The sequence below is a fragment of the Euleptes europaea genome, chromosome 2 (assembly GCF_029931775.1).
Source record: "Euleptes europaea isolate rEulEur1 chromosome 2, rEulEur1.hap1, whole genome shotgun sequence".
In the NCBI taxonomy this organism is placed as follows: domain Eukaryota; kingdom Metazoa; phylum Chordata; class Lepidosauria; order Squamata; family Sphaerodactylidae; genus Euleptes; species Euleptes europaea.
In genome coordinates this window covers 77,432,625-77,453,610 of record NC_079313.1, presented here as the reverse complement: position 1 = coordinate 77,453,610, position 20,986 = coordinate 77,432,625, and the positions used below count along the sequence as shown (strand labels likewise).

At 39.3% G+C, this 20,986-nt stretch overlaps 1 protein-coding gene across 2 annotated transcripts in view; it reads right to left on the bottom strand.

The window, feature by feature from the left end:
- The window catches only part of TESK2 (testis associated actin remodelling kinase 2), a 64,528-nt gene extending 44,195 nt beyond the window's left edge, over positions 1-20,333 (bottom strand). The window contains exons 1-2 of one of the 2 annotated variants that reach the window (XM_056845216.1): positions 20,037-20,333; positions 7,617-7,738 (exon numbers count right to left, since the gene is read on the bottom strand). In XM_056845216.1, the coding sequence (XP_056701194.1) occupies positions 7,617-7,738; positions 20,037-20,258 (344 nt within the window). In that variant the 5' untranslated portion in view covers positions 20,259-20,333. The remainder of the gene's footprint in view (positions 1-7,616; positions 7,739-20,036) is intronic. The other variant, XM_056845217.1, reaches the window with a different exon arrangement.
- Between the last annotated feature and the right edge of the window lie 653 nt (positions 20,334-20,986).

Below are 20,986 nucleotides of genomic sequence, written 5' to 3'. Positions count from 1 at the left end.
AAGGAATTAAGCCTTTTACAACTCAGAAAAATCTATTTTTGATAATAGAAAAATGCAATAGTCTTATCCAATGTAAGAAATTCTACCATAAAACAGAACAAAATTGCAGAGCATCCAGGTAGTGAATTGGTTACAGCACTTACAATCATACATGAAAAACTATATACCATGATGCTTATGTTACATGTCTGGTCAATTACATAATGACTTGTAGGCATATCCAATTATTTCAAAGGAAATGATCTTACATGCAACAGATCAGAGAGCTAAGACCCTCATTAGCAAAATGAACCAATCCTACACCTGACAATACATTTCTCTCCACTATGAGTTATTCTTCATATGCAGTAATTCCTGTGTGAGAGCAGAAACTATGGACTAAGGCCATCTTATCAGCATTTCTAAAGTAAGCAAGCAAGTCTATAGAATAAGACCATAAGCCATTACAATGTAGAAACAATATAACAACAATTTTTAAAGCATTTCCAAAGTAAATGTGTTAAACCTATTTTATTATGTATTCAATAACACAAATAAGATCTGAAAAAAGCCCATTCCTGCTTCAGCTCCAAATGTGACACCAGCACACCAAATTATTCTACTAGTCTTTGTGCAGTCCAAGTACATACACAGTTTTCCCAAGACAGTGACCCCCTAAACTACAGTTTGCTGTTGCATGCCTCTGTTCATATGAATGCATGCCAATCCCACATTAAGGCTCAGGCAAACACGGGGTTGGGAATCCAATACAAGAAGACAGAATGTGTGCAGCAGATGTTGACAAGAATGTATTAAAACTCCTCAGGTAAGAGGGCTACAAAGATTATACTGGATTGTAACTGCTTCTCCTGTACTTGTGTTTGGAGAAAACAGGATTTAAAAACTAACCAAAAAAGGCAAATATATTTTATCACACACAGAGGAATTCAACCTGAATTTGACAAGCATACATACAAGTTTCTGGCTGTTACTCCTTTCAAATCTGAGCCTAATTCACATATGAAGAGGCAACGTCCCAACAGTCTGTCCTATGTGCAGTATGGCCTGTTTACACTGGAATTCTCAAACAAACTAGAGCGTACTGAAGGAAGGTTGTGCAAAAACCCCACTAAAGTAAGAATATCAGTACGCAACCATTGATTAATTTATATGCAATTTTACTACTCTTAATTATACAATAGAAACCAGATAATCCTTCATACAGAATAATGAAACAGTGGGTGATGTAAACAATAGCAAGATGACTGTTTTACTATTTGCAAGACTATTGGACAACATATACACGCACAAAGATTCCCCTACTCCTAGTGAGATCCTATGTTGTCAAAGTTCCATATAGTCCTGTGGACCAAACTTCCAATAGTGTTGTAATCCACTGTATTATTGTGTGATTTGCCAAGGACAGATTTCTTCCAGCTGCGTGGATCCTACGTGCCGCAAAACACCAAGAAGATGCACTTGTCAAGGAGATGCACTTGCTTCTGTGATCAGCTGACCGTTGCTGGCCAATCAGACACACGCCTTTTTAGAAATATTGCTGCTAGAACCAGCTATGCATTTCTAAATACTTGGGCAAAAGCCCCTTTATGGCAAGATTCCAGTTCTATCTAGTTTCGATGGCTTCTTCAGACTATATATTCCATTTTATCTATAATGGCAATAATATAGAATAATATACACATCCCCATTTACAATAGTAGAACAATAAAACTAATACAGAAAGGTTGTCTACTCACCCAACCGCAACCTTGCAGTTCATGATATTTGACTCTTAGGTCCATTAATTCACAAGCCCAAGGTATGACTATGATATAAGAGTTTGCTCATTACCAAGTGTTGTCAATGTGATCTCCCTTCAGTATGTGGAAAGTATCCATGGAAGGTATTCTTCAAAACTTATATTACACTACTCCCAATCTATTGTTCTTAAATGAACCTACATACTTGAAAAACTTTTGTTTCACTACTATATACCTACTACTCTAAAATAAACCTACAAGCTAGAGAAATCATTTACAGAGGAATTGAAAGGACATTTTAAAATGTTTTTAAGGATTTTTAACCATTTGTAAGGAGGACTGTTGTTTATAACTAAACAGGTCTAAGGCAGAATTCATTCTATAAGTATCCATAGTGATTTTTCTTCAATACTTGTATTCCACTTTTATTCTTCAAAACTTATATTACACTACTCGCTATCATTGTTCTTAAATGAACCTACATACTTTTAAAACTTTTGTTTCACTACTGTATACCTACTAGTCTAAAATAAACCTACAAGCTAGAGAAATCATTTCTAGAGGAATTTTTTGAAAGGACATTTTACATTCTTTTTAAAGATTTTAACACATTTTTAAGGAGGACTGTTGTTTGTAACTAAACAGGTCTAAGGCAGAATTCATTCCATAAGTATCCATAGTGATTTTTCTTCAATACTTTTATTCCACTATTCCCTACCTATTATTTTAAAATAACCTGTATGCTAGAATAATTTATATTTCACTACTCCCTACTTATTATTCTAAAGAAAACCTACATGCTAGAAAATTCATTTTTGGAGAATTTTTTATGGAGAACATTTTTGAATAATTATATGTAACTAGACAGATCCAAGGCAGAATTCATTCCATATGGATGGACAGATTTGAATAGGTGAATGAACTTAGCCTCCTGCTGGCACAGAATTCTTTCTGCATTGGTGTTTACACTTTTATGTAGTTGCCAAATTGCAAAAAATTGCATATCAATGTCCCTATGCCCCTTCTCCAAAAAATGTGGGACCATTGGTGCTTCCTGGACTTGGTTTCAAATTCTGGACCGGTGCTCACCAATTCTATATTTTAGTGATTTTGAGGTCTTACCTACATAAATCAAATTGCAGGAACATTTCATAATATAAATCACTCTTTTCGAGTCACAATTGGTGAATGATCTGAGAACAAATTGAAAGCCTGTTTGGGTACAAACAAATTCTTTAACAGGAAGGGACAGAGAACAATTGACACAGCGTCCACAGCGATAATGACCAGTAACTATTGGTTGTGGGTACACTGGCATCCTAAAGTCTGATCTTATTAACTGATCCTTAAGGGCTTTCGTTTTTCTTAAACCTATTCTTGGCATTTGTCTACAACCTGGGACAGTATTTAAAATATGCCAATTGTTATAAATGATTTTCTTTATGGCTGGTGCCAAATGTGTGTACTCCAGAGAGAAGGTGAGTGATTTGTCTGTTACTTTGACTTTATTAGCTAATATCTGCTGACATTCAGTATGTTGTACTTTATTAAGTGCATTATTTATTATTCTTTGTGGATATCCCTTCGCTACTAATGACTGTGATAAATTTCTTGCAGCTGTCTGAAAATCCCTTTCTTCAGTAGAATTCCGTTTAAGTCTGATGAACTGACTATATGGTAGACTATTCTTCAAATGTGAAGGATGGAATGAACTTTAATTTAATAATGCATTTCTGTCTATGTTCTTTTTGTAGGGACGTACCCCCAATTCGGAATTTTTAACAATGTATACCTCAGTGTCCAAAAACGGAACAGCTGTGGTTGAAGCACATCCTGTAAATTTTATGCTTGTGTGGCAACAGTTAATGTACAAATGCACCCATCAATTCCATTTTAGAGAAAAATCTGGCCATTTTAAAATGCTGCAAGGACTGGATCCTTAGTGTGGTGGGGCCAGGCGATCTTGTGCCCCTCTCTTCAGCACCTTTTCAAGAGCTGCAATGGCCATGGGATCAGGATTGAGCCTTCACAGTATTTTCATATGGCCAAATTTTTCTCTAAAGTGGCATTGGCAGCCATAGGTCAGACTTGTGGCTGCTGTAACATCAAGTCTATCCCTAAACTATCCTGGAATACTTAGTGCTAGATTTTACTTCTAAGGTAATGTGGAAGTGCCTGATTTTAATACACTGATAGGAATCAGTCAGTAAGGCCAGGATTGGTTTTCTGCACATGTCACATAAGAAGAAGAAGAGTTGGTTTTTATATGCTGACTTTCTCTACCTTTTTAAAGGAGAATCAAATTTCCTTCCCTTCCTCTCCCCACAACAGCACCTTGTGAGGTAGGTGGGCCTGAGAGAGTTCAGAGAGAGCTGTGATTAGCCCAAGTTCACCCAGCTGGCTTCATGTCTAGGAGTGGAGAAACCAACCCGGTTCACCAGATAAGAGTCCACCGCTCCTAGCCACTTCACCACGCTGGCATTTAAGGTCACTTAGCAAGAAAAGTCATGCCCGTAGCTCTCATGCACAGTACAACAGAAGTGTGGATCTAAGTCCTTTTATCCTAATCAGAAGGCAGGAGGGGTGTTGTAAAGAATGCTTGTAAAGGATGCAAAGGTACAATGTATATTGTAATCAGCTTGATTAGAGCAGAGGGGAAATGCTTGGGGGCAGAAATTAGCATCTGTAGTGAAATAAAAATCCTATGCTCTAATCCCTCTGCTCTAATCAAGCTGATTACATGGTACCTTTACATCCTTTACAAGCATTCTTTACAACACCCCTCCCATCTTCTGAGTAGGATAAAAGGACTCAGATCTACACTTCAACTCTACTGTATCTGATGAAGGGAGCTTTAACTCTTGAGAGCTTACACCCTGGAACTCTTTTTGGTCTCTAAAGTGCTATTGGACTCAAAGGTAAGCAGCACTGAGGAAGCCATTAAATACAAGAAGTCTTTCTTTTATCAGCAAGACAGAAAAGGTGAATTGGAGGAGCATATTGCTAAAAACATTCAAGTAATCAGTAAGAATTTCTTTAGCTACATCAGAAGCAGCCATTGAGGCAGTTGGGCTATTTGATGGTAAAAGGAGTGAAAGGACTGAAGAAGGAAAGAGCAAATGCAACAAAGCTGGATTAATTCTTTGTCTTGCCTTCACTATGGAAGATACTAAAACTGATCTGTGCTGTAATTGCTGTTTTGCAGGAGGGCAGATGAACATCTAAGTCACAGAGAGGTGGCAAGATGAAATTACAAGGGTAACTGACAAACTAAAAGCTAATGTCATTCAGTCCAGATGACATACTTGAAAGTTTTCAAAGAGGTCAAATGTGATATTGTCTTTCTTCCAGAGGATTGAAGTAGTAAATGTGATGTTAAATTTTTTAAAAGGAATGTAGGAAATTACCTACCCCGTGGAGCAGAGTGGTAAGCTACAGTACTGCAGTCAAAAGCTCTGCTCACGACCTGAGTTCGATCCCAACGGAAGCTGGTTTCAGGTAGCCAGCTCAAGGTTGACTCAGCCTTCCATCCTTCTGAAGTTGGTAAAATGAGTACCCAGCTTGCTGGGGGTAAAGGGGAGATGACTGGGGAAGGCACTGGCAAACCACCCCGCAAACAAAGTCTGCCTAGAAAACGTCGGGATGTGACGTCACCCCATGCATCCGGAATGACCCAGTGCTTGCACAGGGGACCTTTACCTTTAGGAAATTACAGATCAGTCTAACCAACAATAGTTCTAGGTAACTTGGTAAAAAGTGTTACTAAAAATAGAAATATTAAGGATATAGAACAACAAGTCTTAATAAGGAAGAATCTGCATGGCTTCTGAAAAGCCTGTCTCTACCACCTTTTGGAATTTCAAGTGCATGTGGACAAAAGGAGAGCCAATCAATATAATATATCTGAATTTCCAAAAAGCTTTTGACAAAGGTCTTTTGTCAACATCTCTCCTGCGCAAGTTCAATAGTCACAGGAAAAGATGAAAATCCTTTTGTGGATTAGAAGCAAAGGATGGAGAAAAGTGAACACTGTCCACTACAGAAGCAAGCAAATACTGGGGATCCCCAGGAACGAGTATCAGGACCAGTTCTATTTACTTTGGAATCAGGGATGAACGGTGAAACAGCCAAATTTACAGATGACACCACATTATTCAGGGTGCTGAAAACCAAAGCAGTTGAAGAGCTCCAAGAGGTTTTCTCTAAACTAGGTAGACAGCCTCGTTTGCTATGTTGTTGCCTCAGTGCAAGTTAGAGTAAGTTGACGCACATCAGGGCAAGAAATTCCTAACTTTATATATATATACTGAGAGGAGTAGGAGTCCAGTATCACCTTAAAGATTAACAAAATTTCTGGCAGGGTGTGAGCTTTTGTGAGTCACAGCTCACTTCTTCAGATACAGCTAGAAAGTGATTCCATCTATCCTTAAGTAGAGTTAAGAGAATCAGACACACAATGGCAATGTAAAACAAGTAAATTACATTAGCAGGCGTGATTGGTGTGGTAGTAGCATTGGAGAAATCAGCATTGGTAATGAGACAGGAATCCCAGATCTCTATTAAGTCCCTGGGTTTCACAGTCTTGAGCTACTGAGAGGGTGTGAACTCTTTCACTGATCAGAAAGATAGATCTAGGGGTTGTGGTACAAAAGTCAATGAAACTGTTAAATTAGTGTGCATCAGCAGTGATAAAAGACAAATTTTATGCCAGGGGTCATTCGGGAAAGATAAAAAATAAAACAGCCAGTATCTTGTATAGAACTATTTAGAATACTATGTACAGTGCTGACCACCCATCTAAAAGGATATTATAGAGCTGAAAAGGATACAGAAGAAGCAAATCAAATAATCGAAGAGTCTCCATGAGAAACAGTTATTGATGCACAAATCAGAAACAAGATGACTAAGAAGGGAACACACATACACAGAGATTCATGGTTGGAAAATGTTGATAAAGAACTATGTCTTCTACCACAATACTAGAACTAAGGGGTATCCATTGAGGATGATGGTCAATATTCAGGACAGACAAAAACAGTACTTCACAAAATTAATAATTAGCTCACAGGATTCAACTTCTCAAGACTGGGGATGCCAGCTAGTTTAGACGGTTCTAAAAGGGGATTACACAAATAGCCTAATAGTTATTGATGCAGCTAAGTGCAACCTCCATGTTAGAAACAACGTTTCTTTCAAAACAAGTTGTTGAAAACAAAAAAATGGAGACTTGGACTTTTAAAATCTGCTTTTAGGTCTTCAAGGGATTTCTGGTTGACAATATGAAGCAGATGGATCACTGGTCTGATACCACAGAGCTTTTCTTAAGAACTCAACGTTTAAATTAATGCTCAGTTTTTATTTATGATTTTTAGGTTAACAATCATTGCGTTCAGCCTGATTTTCCATGGCATGCAATACCAATGCAAGACTTTCTGCATACATTTAAACAATGTTTTTCTTATTAGCATAGATAATCCTTTCCGTTTATTTCAAGCTCATCCAACCAAAGATCTTGAGCGTAGCATAGATAATAAATACATGCAAACCAATCCTCCTCTGTGAAAATGGTTTATACATTTACAGTATATAAATGTGCACACAACTGTTCAGTTTGCATACTGGACCAATTGCAGATTAAACATTTTGCAGGAGGGTAGAAAGAAACAAGGAATAACATGGGTAAACAGAAGGGGATTAGGAATTAAAGGGAAAGGACAAAGACTCTTTGATTTCTGAACTTTCGATACTAATTGAATACGATTTCAAGCCTCTTTCCACAGCCAGAAAAGGGGGGGGGGAGAATTAAGGTCAGAAATAAATGTTTTATTTGTAGACCCCCAGACAAGTACAAGCACATACGTGAGCCAATTCTCTTACTTTAATATGTTGGGGTGTGAAAGCCTGTTCATGAGCTGGACTTCTTTCAGCATGTTTGCTCTGTTGCTGCTTAGTGTGTTCATCTTTAAAGCCATTACCTGATCAGACACTTTGTGCCGAACCTAAAAAAATAAATCAAAAGGAAGAAGGCATGTGAAGGCTATAAATTAAGAGCTGCCAGTACAGTGGAATACAAGGAAAACAGTAGTGGGCTTAACAAATACTGAAGAGTTTATCATATTCTGTAGTATGCAACTATGCACCATAGTGCCTGATCGCTATTCTTGCATTTAAAAACCACCATGGTGATGTATTTGCTTATACAAGGAATTCCTAGTTTTTGCGCTCATCTCTTAAGTAGTCTATATTAATTAAACTCCAAGTAGTTTCCTTTTATGTATTTCCTTCTCTCCTCATACCAATTTTGTAAGTGGTCTGATATACCTAAAGGCAGGTCTGCAGGACTTAGTTTCAGGAGTGAATTCTGGAAACTGCCTGTGCATACTGCACGTTCCAAACCAGTGCCACAACAAATAGCTCAGCCACTGTAACAGTCTTCTAGGTTATGGAGTTTCCAAGAAGAATCATGCAGTAGACACTGCACTGATTACTGCCATGCACCTTGCATGAATCCCAGGTAACATCAACGGCTAGGAATACCTTTTTATAGGAGGCCGACCTGGAAATAGTTACATAGAGAGATGCTGTTTGGAAGGGTGCAGCCTACCACATCTTTGCTCAACATTTGCCCTTCTTTGAGAGCCAGTGTGATATACTGGTTAGTGTTGGATGAGGCTCGGGGAGACCCAGGTTCAAATCCACTATGGAAGGTTGTTGGGTGACCTTGGGTCAGTCACACTCATTAAACCTAACCCACCTCACAAGGTTGTTGTATGAATAAAATGGAGGAGAACACAATGTAAGCCACTATAGGTTCCCATTAGGAAGAAAGACAGGGTACAAATGAGGTAAATAAATCTGGTATTGTTCCCTCCAGTAAGGAAGAACTACCTAGTTAAGTCCCCTCTAAAGGAAGGGGTAGTGCTGTCTACCTTGAAGGAAGTGGTTGTGAAATCCCTTGTAAAGAAGCTGTCCCTGAACCAAATGACTAACTACTGTCCAGCAGCAAAAATCTCCTTTTGTAACAGGTGCTCGAGCATGTGGTCTCCATATAATGTGGTTCAGGGACTGATATGGTTATAATTGCTTTTACTGAGGACTTTCACTGGGAGAAACAGGGGTATGTTAACTCGCTGTTTTGCCTGTATCTCTTAGCAGTTTTTATGGTTATCAACCATGGTATCCTTCTGGAGTTAGTAGTCAGGGATACAACACTCCCAATGTTCGGTTCCTACTTGACCACCTGGTTCCAGGAGGTGGTGCTGAGAGCTGTTGCTTAGTCCCATAGCATCTTTACTATGGTATTCTGCTGAGTTCAGTCCCGTCGTTCAAGTTGTTTGACATGAGAAAGGCAGACTATAAATAACATAAATCAATCAATCAATCCACATGGTATCATTGGGAAAGATCATTCAGGAATTTGAAGTGAAATATCACCAATACACTGATGACACCTAGCTCTATTTCCCCCCTAACAACAAACCTAAGCAAGTGAACATCCTGAATGGAGTACATGGAGGCAATAATGGGCTAGATGAGAGCCAACAAACTGAAGCTCAGTCTAGACAAGATTGAGCTGCTGTTGGTTAATGACACAGCCAATCAGAGGTTAAGGAGCCAGTATTTCCTTGATGTGCTGCACTTCCACTTAAATAAAAGATTCATAGCTTGATGAAGCAGATGAAGGACACTATACTTTCTGTGGCCTTTTACCAAATTTAGTGGCCTACCTTGGAGAGAGAAATTTGGCCCCAGATATCAATGCAGATTAGATTACTATAACATGAGGCTGTCTAGCCCTGACCTGGATGGCCCAGGCTAGCCTGATCTCGTCAGATCTCAGAAGCTAAGCAGGGCCAGCCCTGGTTAGTATTTGGATGGGAGACCACCAAGGAAGGCCAGGGTTGCTGTGCAGAGGAAGGCACTGGCAAACCACCTCTGTTAAGACTCTTGCCATGAAAACCCGCAAAAGGGGTCGCCATAAGTCGGCTGTGACTTGACGGCACTTTACAGACAGACAGACAGAGGCTGTCTATGAAGGTTGCCCAGAAACCTCAGTTAGTCCAAAACAGAGCTGCTAACTGGTTCATTATAGAGAACACAATAGTCCTGAAATACTATTTCCAGTACCAGTCAAAGTATGTATTATTTAGCAAAACCTGCCCGATACCTAGGAATGCTTTTTTTTCCCTTCAGTATTTTTCTCTACATTTTTGCCATGGTCTCCCAGAGTACCTGAAAGCACACCCCAGACAATCTGTTTTTAAGCAGGCTTATGCAGTTTATTTATGTTAGAATTTCCTTTGTTAGCACTATAATACCTACTTTGGCAGCAAAACCCAAGTATCATTTCCCATTGCATGCACATGTTTCTTTTGCCCCACTGTCAAATCTTCTCAAAGAGGACTGCAAGGTTTAGAATAACTACAACCTTACCCTACCTTTTCCATAACCAGCAATGCATAATTTCTTTAAACTAGTGAAAACCAATGAAATGCATATTTGAAAATCTGCACAGGAACGGAAACGCAACACATCACATTTTTAAAACACTTTAAAAACAGCCCATTCATGTTTCTGTATTGTTTCAACAGGTCATAACACTGCCAAACAAAATCTGAAGGAGGAAAAACTGAATGTGCTCTACCAAGACTTCTCCAGCCGACAACTTTGTACTTGTTTGTTTTGGTAACTAAAGGAACTTATTTTGCTATTGTATGAGGCCAAATGAATTCACGCATAAACTTTTCTCTTTAGAATTCTTGTAACAGCGTTCTAGTTTGGGGGGGGGAATACAGCCAGCTTTTTTGCTAAATCTTGTCCACTTCCTCTTTATTACAGTCCCCAACACACGTGGCTTTTCTTCATGCAGGTCCCATGATCCACAGCACAGTCTTTTTGCTGGTCTAATGGGACTCTGTCCTTTCTCATTGGTAGAAAAGCTGGCTGGATCCAACCCATAGAGACGTAGCCATCTACTGGAAACAGACAAAGGGATACCATTGAAGCTGTATATAAAATGGCTGTATATAAGATGGGCCTAGAATTCTTTTCCACCTTACCACCATCAGAACCAGGGGATCATATTGGCCTCTTGAACAGAAAACATTTACATTTTATCTATGACCTTTGAGTTTCTAACTGTATAAACAATAACACATTTATGATTATTGCTGTTAGTAATTAAATTATGAAATGATAAAATACGTTATGAAATAGAAAGGTAGAAGAGATCCAAAGGTCATCTCTAACCTTTGTGGAAGCAAGATTTACTATGTTTACTCTTACTAGTTGAATATCTAGCTTAGGTCAGATAAATATAAATGTGCATACAAGCAAGAAATAGTGATGAACAAACTATAGCCTGCCAGATCATACATCTGGTAAAGGTTTTGTCAAAAACTAAAAAATCCATTAAATAACACATCCACTTCCTGCTGTATGGTGGTTTTATTATTTCTGTTTCTTGCAGACATCTACTGACTATGGTCAACGTGTATGCTTAAAAATTAGCAAAATCTTTTAACTGCCATTCTCGCACAGCTATAATAGTACTTAAAAAAACTAAAACTAAAAGCCGTGTTGGAGCACAGAGAAAAATGCGTTTGTAACAGTCTAATACATTTGTATACATTTTGCATTTATTTATATCTCTCTTGTCTCTCTAGTTGGCACTCAAAGCAGTTAAGAACATTGTTCTCCCTTCCTCCATTCTCACAACTACAACCTTGTGTGGTAGGTCAGGCTGCGAATGTGTGATGGACCCACCGTCACCCAGGAAGCTTTCCTGACAGAAGTGGTGATTCAAACTCAGGTTCCCCAGGATCCTAACCTGAAACTCTATCCACTATGACATGCCACACAATTAAAGTCACATCGAAATACTTCCATGCAAAAAACATTCTAAGATCCAGACCATTTTGAAACTGCAAGCAATTAAATGTGATACAAGAGAATTGTTCTTCAGGTCAGGTGTTCAAGTTGTATTACAGTAAATTTTTCTAAGCGGAGGGACAAAAGTGTGTTTTGAACTAGAAGCCAACTACTTGCAGCTTAGTTGGTGTCCAATTTTCCTCCCGCTCTCAGCTGCATGGCCAGGCTAGACCGATCTCATCAGATCTTGGAAGTTAAACAAGGACGGCCCTGGTTAGTATTTGGATGGAAGACCACGAAGGAAGTACAACATTGCTATACAGAGGCAGGCAATGGCAAACCACCTCTGTTAGTCTCTTGCCTTGAAAACCCTAGAGGGTCACAGTAAGTCAGCTGCTACTTGATGGCACTTTCCTCCACCACCAATTTTCCTCCCAGGCATGTACAAGTAATTGTCGTATTAATATGACAGAAATAACAGGACTGCTTAGGTTTAAAAAAATCTGGAAGGAAAGTCCTTCACATCTTGATCTAAACATTTCACACATAAAAGTGAAGAGATCAGAAAGAAACTCCTGTCCATGGTACCTGCTTGCATATCCTCTGATACTCAGTTGACTTGCTCACCAAAGTCTCAAAGCACGTAAAATCAGTACAACCAAGCTGTTAAAAAGCTTATATTTAGACACAACCATGTACAAAACAGCTTGATATAGTGAAGTGATCTCTCTCTACTGTTCCTTTAGCATTAAACTACCTCTTTGACTGTTCTCCTGATTATAAAGATCTTTTAAAAACCACAATCTTCTCTTATAGAAGCTGGAAGCACCAATAACAGCTTTCAATCACAAAGAATGACTTCAATCATCTCCCTGTTCCCTACTCATTAGTAGTACGCTGTTCCATATTAGTTGCTTATATGTCAAAATTAAGTTTACTTTATCATTTAGCTATAAATTCAAATAGAACATGCTATTGGTCACTTGGAATGAACCTAAAAATATGAGAACATAAGAACAGCCATGCTGGATCAGTCCAAGGCTCATCAAGATTCTGTTCACACCTGGGCAACCAGGTGCCTCTAGGAAGCCCACAAACAAGACGACTGCAGCAGCATTATCTTGCCTGTTTCATAGCACCTAATATAATAGGCATGCATCATGATGACTAGTCTTCATTTTGACTAGCAGACATGGACAGCCCTATCTTCCATGAACATGTCCACTCCCCTCTTAAAGCCTTCCAAGTTGGCAGCCATCACCACATCCTGGGGCAGGGAGTTCCACAATTTAATTATGTGTTGTGTGAAGAAATACTTCCTTTTGTCTGTTTTGAAACTCTCACCCTTCAGTTTCAGCAGATGACCTTGTGTTCTAGTACTATCAGAGAGGGAGAAAAGCTTCTCCTTGTCCACTCTCTCCACACCATGCATACTTTTATAACCTCTATCATGTCTCCCCTTACCTGCCTTTTTTCTAAGCTAAACAGCCTAAGTGTTTTAATTGCTCCTCATAGGGCAGTTGGTCTAACCCCGATCATTTTAGTTGCTTTTTCTGCACACTCTCAAGCTCTGCAATATCCTTTTCTAGGTGTGGTGGCCAGAACTGTACACAGTATTCCAAGTATACCATAGATTTGTATAAGGGCAGTTTGATAGCAGCAGTTTTATTCTCTGTTCCTGGTCTTATTATTGCCAGCATGGAATTTGCCTTTTTTCACAGCAGCTGCATACTGGGTTGACATCTTCATAGAGCTATCCACTACCACCTCAAGATCAGTTTCTTGGTCTGTTCCTGCCAGCACAGATCCCACCAGTGTATATGTGAAGTTTGGACTTTTTGACCCAATATGCATCACTTTACTCTTGTTCACACTGAATCTCATTTGCCATTTTAATGCCCGTTCCTCCAGTTTGGAGAGATCCTTTTGGAGATCTTCACAATCCATTTTAACCACCCTAAATAATTTGGTGTCATCTGCAAACTTGGCCACCTTGCTGTTCAACCCCAGCTCCAGGTCATTGATGAACAGGTTGAAAAGCATCAGTCCCAACACAAATCCCTGAGGGACCCCACTGCTCACATCCCTCCATTGTGAAAACTGACTTTTTCAATAACCAGAACACTAAATAATGCAGCTGAGAAACTTCAAGTGGGAAAAATTAAAAAGAGACTGAGCAGGATAGGATAAGCAACATTATGAGCTCCCAGGGTTCTCCAAGTGGATACTTCAGAGAAGAAACTGTTTCACTGCTGGCAAAATCCATAGGAAACATACAGGCGATGCAAGATTTCATTTTGACATATAAGCAACTTTCATTGACAAACCCCTATTTCTAAGTGTCATGCATGACACTTAGATATATTTGTAAAATGAATTATTTTACAAGATGCCAGATATTTGGGAGTGCTTGCTTATACAAGGTACACAGGTGATCTGGAAGTGACAGTTCACCTAATTTGCAACCTTAAGTTAATGTTAATTCAATAAGTAAATAAAGCTAACTACTTGATTGTGTAGGCCTAGTACTCTGAGGACCAATTCCAGAGAAACCACCATACAAGGTGGAGTCACAGCAGAAGGAAGTTCTCAATGAAATTTCATTGACTGCCTATTAAAAACTACAGCATGGATATTTTTTTAAAACCAGGAGCAAACACTACACCTCTTCTTGAATAGCTTGGGAAGATCTCATCCCCCAGCCTAAAGGCACTTTACAAATTCCAGAGTAGTCATCTTCAAAACATAGATGGAACATCAATATGCAAAATTTTCCAGCAGTTCAGACTAAGTGGATACATGTACTTATGTATATACTGTTAAATAAACTAATGAACATGTTGGGGGGGGGAAGCATTTTAAGACTAATTTTCCTTGTCTCAAGTATTCACATTTATCAAAATTACATGAGAATGAATTAAGACAATTTGGTGTAAAAATTGCTATATTTTTGTCACTACCCACTTTGTGCAAAGGACCCAATGGATACATCACACACTAGGAAAGCCAATAATATTGTCTGCATTTTCACTATGTAAGAAATTTCTGCTTGAAACCTACTTTACTTCAAAATATTGTCGAAGGCTTTCACGGTCTGAGTTCATTGGTTCTTGTAGGTTATCCGGGCTGTGTGACCGTGGCCTTGGTATTTTCTTTCCTGACGTTTCGCCAGCAGCTGTGGCAGGCATCTTCAGAGGAGTAACACTGTGTCCTTCAGTGTTACTCCTCTGAAGATGCCTGCCACAGCTGCTGGCGAAACGTTAGGAAAGAAAATACCAAGGCCACGGTCACACAGCCCGGATAACCTACAAGAACCAACTACTTTACTTCATTTCATTTTCAAGCACATAGGTTTCCAGTAGATTTTGTGGGCTGGAAGAATAGTGCATATAATTGTAATTGATAATGCACAGTGCAAACATGTAATTATGGAGCAAGTCCCTTGGGGAGAATACTAAGATCACTGTCTTTTTTAAAAATCTATCCTGGTTACCACACAGCTACCTCTGTTGTGTGAAGCCACAATTAAGTACTTACTCAATTTTTACATTATCAAACACACACTTACAAAAATCAGTGAACAGAGATGAGCACAGAAATTGTACATAACACAGAAGCAAATACAGCAGACATAAAATGGAAAATAACTAAGGCTGTTACCGCACTAGGTATTCCCAGCGAATGTATTAAGGGTTTGGAAATGTTATAAAAAATACTGTTTGCACTTTCTATGTATTCCCAGCGCTGTATCAAGAGTTTGGAAATGTTATAAAAAACATCGCTTTAAGAGGGTTTTTGGATGCCACGGTTAAAAAATGGTTGGAAGACGTCTTCACAGCTAAAGGGGCCAAACAAAGTGCGAACAGTATTTTTTTATAACAGTTTCAAACTCTTAATACATCGGTGGGAATACAGTTATAAAAAATACTGTTCGCACTTTGTTTGGCCCCTTTAGCTGTGAAGACGTCTTCCAACCATTTTTTAACCGTGGCATCCAAAAACCCTTTTAAAGCGATGTTTTTTATAACATTTCCAAACTCTTGATACATCGCTGGGAATACCTAGTGTGGTAACAGCCTTTGTTCAGATAGATTTAGATATCTAAACGCAGTGCTTAAAGGAAACAGAAGAAAGCTTCCATTTCCCGCGTACACATTGGCCAAAACGGTGGGTAGTGCTCAGGGGGAAATGCCCTACCCCACTATAAACTATATCATACAGGAGAGGGTACTTTGTAGCACACATGGACAAATTCACATAAGCACAAAACCATCTGCAAAAAGTTTACACCAGTAAACCTCACATTCCATCTACCAATATAAGTAAAAAAAAAACTGCCTCCCCCCATCAGCAGCTAAGCTTGCACAACACTACTAAGACTCCTGAATACAGGGCTACCGACTCTGCATTCAAGAATAGAAGTAGAATGTTGAGGATCAATGCATTCTCAATGAAGCCCACAATCACACCCTGGGATAATTTCAACTCTGAGTTTACCACTGTCTTCTCTATTCTTTCACTAAGGTATTTTCTTAAAACTTCAGAGTAAGAAACTATTTGTATTTTCCTCTTGTTATTAAGATTAGCATTGTTTCCTTAAGTAATGTATTTGCAATGGTATTTCATTTATGTGTATGTGTGTGCCATCAAGTCACAGCTGATTTATGACGACCCCATAGGGTTTTTAAGGCAAGGGATGTTCAGAGGTGGTTTTGCCATTGCCTGCCTCTGCGGGAGCTGAGAGAGTTCTGAGAGAACTGTGACTGGCCCAAGGTCACCAAGCAGGCTTCATGTGGAGTAGGGAATTGAACCCAGTTCTCCAGATTACAGTCCGCCACTCTTAACCTCCAATTTACAGCAAAATGTTTTATTTTAAAACTGTGAATTCAGCATTATTAAAAGATGGTGCAGTTCTAAGCATCTGTATCCTATTTAGGTAGAAATTAGGAGTAATCAAATGACTGTCCAAGAAGATGCTGTACCCAGATAGAAGTAGAAAAGAGCAAGAGTCCAGTAGCACCTTAAAGACTAACAACATTTCTGGTAGGGTATGAACTTTCATGAGTCACAGCTCACTTCTTCAGATACAGCTAGAATGTGAGTCCATCTATCCTTAAGTAGAGAACAGTGAATTCAGACAATCAATGGCAATAGCATGTAAATGTCAATTGTAGATAAATGACATTAGCAGGTGTTACTGGATTAGGTGTGATATGCAGGGGGCAATAGGTGTGGAGAAATTAGCATTGGTAATGAGACACCAAAGCCAGGAGAACGCATTGTCTTGATCTTCATTATTAGTTGTATTCAGCAGTCTCTTTCTAATCTCCCTTTGAAATCCTTTTGTAAGAGAACTGCATTACCTTTTTGGGTCTGCAAAACCTTGTCACTCAATGTATTTTTACATTTTTTGTACATCAATTTAAATTTAAATGCTACTGTATTTCCCCCCTAATGGATCAGCAAAGCTATTCACTATTTTTGTTGACACCTTTAGTCTTTTACGAATGATGAGAACCTCAGGATCAGTACTGAACTTTCCAATTTCAGAACACAGAAACTGATTATTTTATTCTCCCCCCCCACCTTTACTGTTGATAGCAGGGTTATCAAAGTACGACAACTACTTTATCATTTAAACATTAACAATATGGGCAAAATCTAGCCCATCTACACATTCCTACATATTTTCTGCTCTGCTGCTGATTTTTGTTAAGAAAAACAAACATGTTAACATGCCACAGTGTCAGTGTTGTGTGGAGATGATAAACAGAAAGGCCAACATTGGAAAACACGTTTCACAAGCACTGACAATGCTGGAATATACAGATAACCCTCTGCCAGGTTTCTAAGCTTTGAAAAACATATAGCAATACATAAATAGTACACAAATCCTTAACATTTAATTTTTTACTTTCTGGTCATCCAATCTTGTCACCTATGAAAGACTGATCATGGTGAAAGATTTTTATTTTAGATGTACATTAGTAATAGAAAACAAACATTTTTGCCTAATGCATCACTTTATTCATACAGGAATACAAGCATGTCTGCATAAAATGGGTACCCCTTCAATGGGCTACAGGCTTGGTCTTATTTTCTTATGCCATGCCCCAATGGAGAAGCAGCAGCTGTTTCATCCCTCCTTTTCATTCATTCCAGTTTCATCCTTACCTTTAGCTGTCTTAATTTCTGTGTTAATTCAATCTTCCCCTCCCCCACAGAAGAATAATAGTTCATACAGATGGGGAAAGCCACAAGTGTCATCAGCATCAAAACACTTGCATAGAACCAAGGGGAAAAAGGAAAGGCACAGATGTTGCTGAAAGTGAACCACTTGCAGTGTTCCCTTTCAGAACAAGCAACGTCGGAAACCCAAAGATCTTCCAAGCAACGACCGTCTTAAACCACTGTGCAGAGCAGGTCCATGGAAATCCGAACTGAGCCCCAGTACACCTGGAAATTAAGCTTTGAGTACAGAATTTCCGACATACATCTGATTGACCAGACCAGCGTCAACAGGAGGAGACAGGGACACGACCACGAGAACAATTTAGAATCTCACTCAGACAATACAAATTCTATACATAGCTAAAATATGTTTAAGGTCTAACATCCTTCCCGTTTGGACTACAAGGAAGCCAAGCATTATAAGTATCCATGGTTGACACTTAAAATAGTATACAAACTTAAGACAAAGGTCTAACTTTAAGAGGAGCCAGTTCACCATAGCAGTTTAAACAAGGGCTGGAACGAAGGAAGGCAGCTAAAGCAGTATATTCACATATTAAAATGTGGGATGTGTGCAGGAAGTTATGATCAGAGTTTCTGAGACTGTTCTACAGTAAACCTGAAACTCCCCAGCCTTCATTAATAGTAAGCTTTGTGAACATGGTACTCCCCCCTCATCTGATGGGTGTAGAAGACCACTGGGCATATTCTGGTTTGCCAGTTAGACAGAGAGATATGGCTGAATATCTTGTGCCACCTCATGCTAAAGACAGATTTCATTTTTATTTACTTCATTTATACCCCTCTCTTCTCCCCAATGGGGACCCAGAGTTACTTACATCGTTCTCCTCTCCTTTCTTTTATCTTTGCACACATTTCTAAAAAGTGTTGTGATCCAAGTGCTGCTTATTTTCTCAAATTATTTAGCTAAATAAGAGTGATCTCTTGCTTAGATATCCCAGAAAGCCCTGAATTAGGATTGCTCTCCCCCTGAAATTTCAACTGAAATTTAAAACTTTGCAAGAGCCATACCTCAAAAGAATTCTGCCTGATCAAACAGATACTAAAAAGTGCCTAAGAAAGTAATGCTATCATCTAAATGGGCAGGTTGCAAGATGAGCTAATAGCGAATTTCCCTAAGAAGTCCCATCTTCTCTGACCCCCCAGCTTATGTTCTGTCTATAACATGGGGTCAGTAGACATGGTTTTTGTTGACACCAGGATCCTCAGGCACAAATCCCTACCCTGCTGTGAAGACTTGCTGAGTGACCTTGGACCAATCACACACACTCAGCTTAACCTACCTCACAGGGTTGGTGTAAGGATAAAATGGAAGTGAGGCTGACCCTGATTAGCTTCTGAGATCTGACGAGATCTGGCTAGCCTGGGCCATCCAGGTCATGGCTTTAAGTTTAATAAAGGCAGGCTAAACATTTCAAAATACATTTTAGTAAATGTTCATGATTCCACAAACCTGACTGCTAAGGATACAGTGTTGGATCCAAGCATCTGCTAACAAAATAAGTTAACAGAATATTTACCACCTTCCACTTCCCCCAGAAGCACCCAATGATTGCCAAAATGCCTGTGATAAAAGTTAGGGACTCTTCAGAACAATATGCCAAGTAACATGAGGGCACAGGAGGTTGCATCAAGAAAATGAAATCAGTCAAAGTCACCCCTTCTCGGTTTTGCATGAACTTTTGTTCCATGAATGAAGTATGCCACACTCATCCAAGAGTGAAGTAGAGGCCAAGTGTGGTTTTTTGATGCAGCCCATTGTGTAAAGCTATATAATATTCTGAAACAGCTCCCAACCCTCAGCTGCATTTTTAGTGCAAAGGAAAAGCAGAAAAAATTCCTCCCATGAGCCAGAGTCTAGGATCCAACCCATAAGTTCCCTGGCAGACACATGCACATTAAAACATATTATTTAACTGATATGAAATAAAATGAAATATAACAGTTTGAATGCAAACTCAATTGTTTCATTCCGTTGCGCCTTAAATTTCCTAAGTAGCTATTATGAGTAAATGGGATGAATGTTTAAGGCATTTAAACCCCCCATCAATCAACAGTCCCAGGCAAAGCACAGGCAAAAGCTTTGTGTAGCTAACAGGAGAAACACACATCATACCTTCTAATTACTATAGGAAAAATGGCAAAAAGGGAGAATCGTTAAAGTTCCTCACTCACCTTGAACACTTCAGAGAAGAACCCGGATCCGATTTTCTCACAGGAAAAGTCATCAAGTCGAGTAAGTCTTGAAAAGGCACTTATCAAGGCCCTGTATGAAGAGGTCCAAACTCTGCCCATCTGGGAAACAGTCCCATCACCTCCACCACCCCCATCAAAATCTTCAACACGCTCCAAGCGTGGAGGGAATCCTGCTATCGAATTTCGTTTACTTCGATCCATCTTGCAAACAATGGTCCTTTAGAAAGGAGTGGATCTCTCACATCTTAGGCGCTCAACTTGCTTTTCTTCTCTCTGACTGAATACTGGGGGGGAAAAGAACAAAGGATACATAGTTGAACTAGTTCCCTTTCACAAATCATTAGAATGACAAACTGTAAATATAAAAGCATAACTGTAGGGTATGGAGAGAAAATATATGACCCACATGTACAGATGAAGCTGCCTTACAATGATTCAGATTCTTGGTTCATCGAGGTCAGAATTGTCTAATCAGACTGGCAATGGCTCTCCAGGGTCTCAGGTAGAGGCCTTTCATAACACCTGAATCAATGCTACCTGGGACCTTCAACATGTAAGGCAGATATTTTACCACTAAGCCCCCATGCAAGTCCCTCCAGGCCAGTGGAGCCAGTAAGGGATGCTTTACAAAATTTGATCTTTCTAGTTTTGGGTCACAAACAAATAATTCACATATTGGGGCAAATGGGCTACATTTGTGGGGGGGGGGCAGTAACTCTGGTGCACTACAAGAATGGTATGTCTTCTCTGCAGCTGATCTCTCCAAAAAACATACCTACACTGGTACAGAATAGTCAAACTCTATCAAAGGCAGCAGGTGTAAGCAAATTGGGAGGGTGGGGGTGGAATACAGACCTTTATATTTGGCAATGAAGGCTATCAGTTATTTTAGCAAGGGCAGTTTCAGCAAAGTGCAGAGGGAGGCAGCT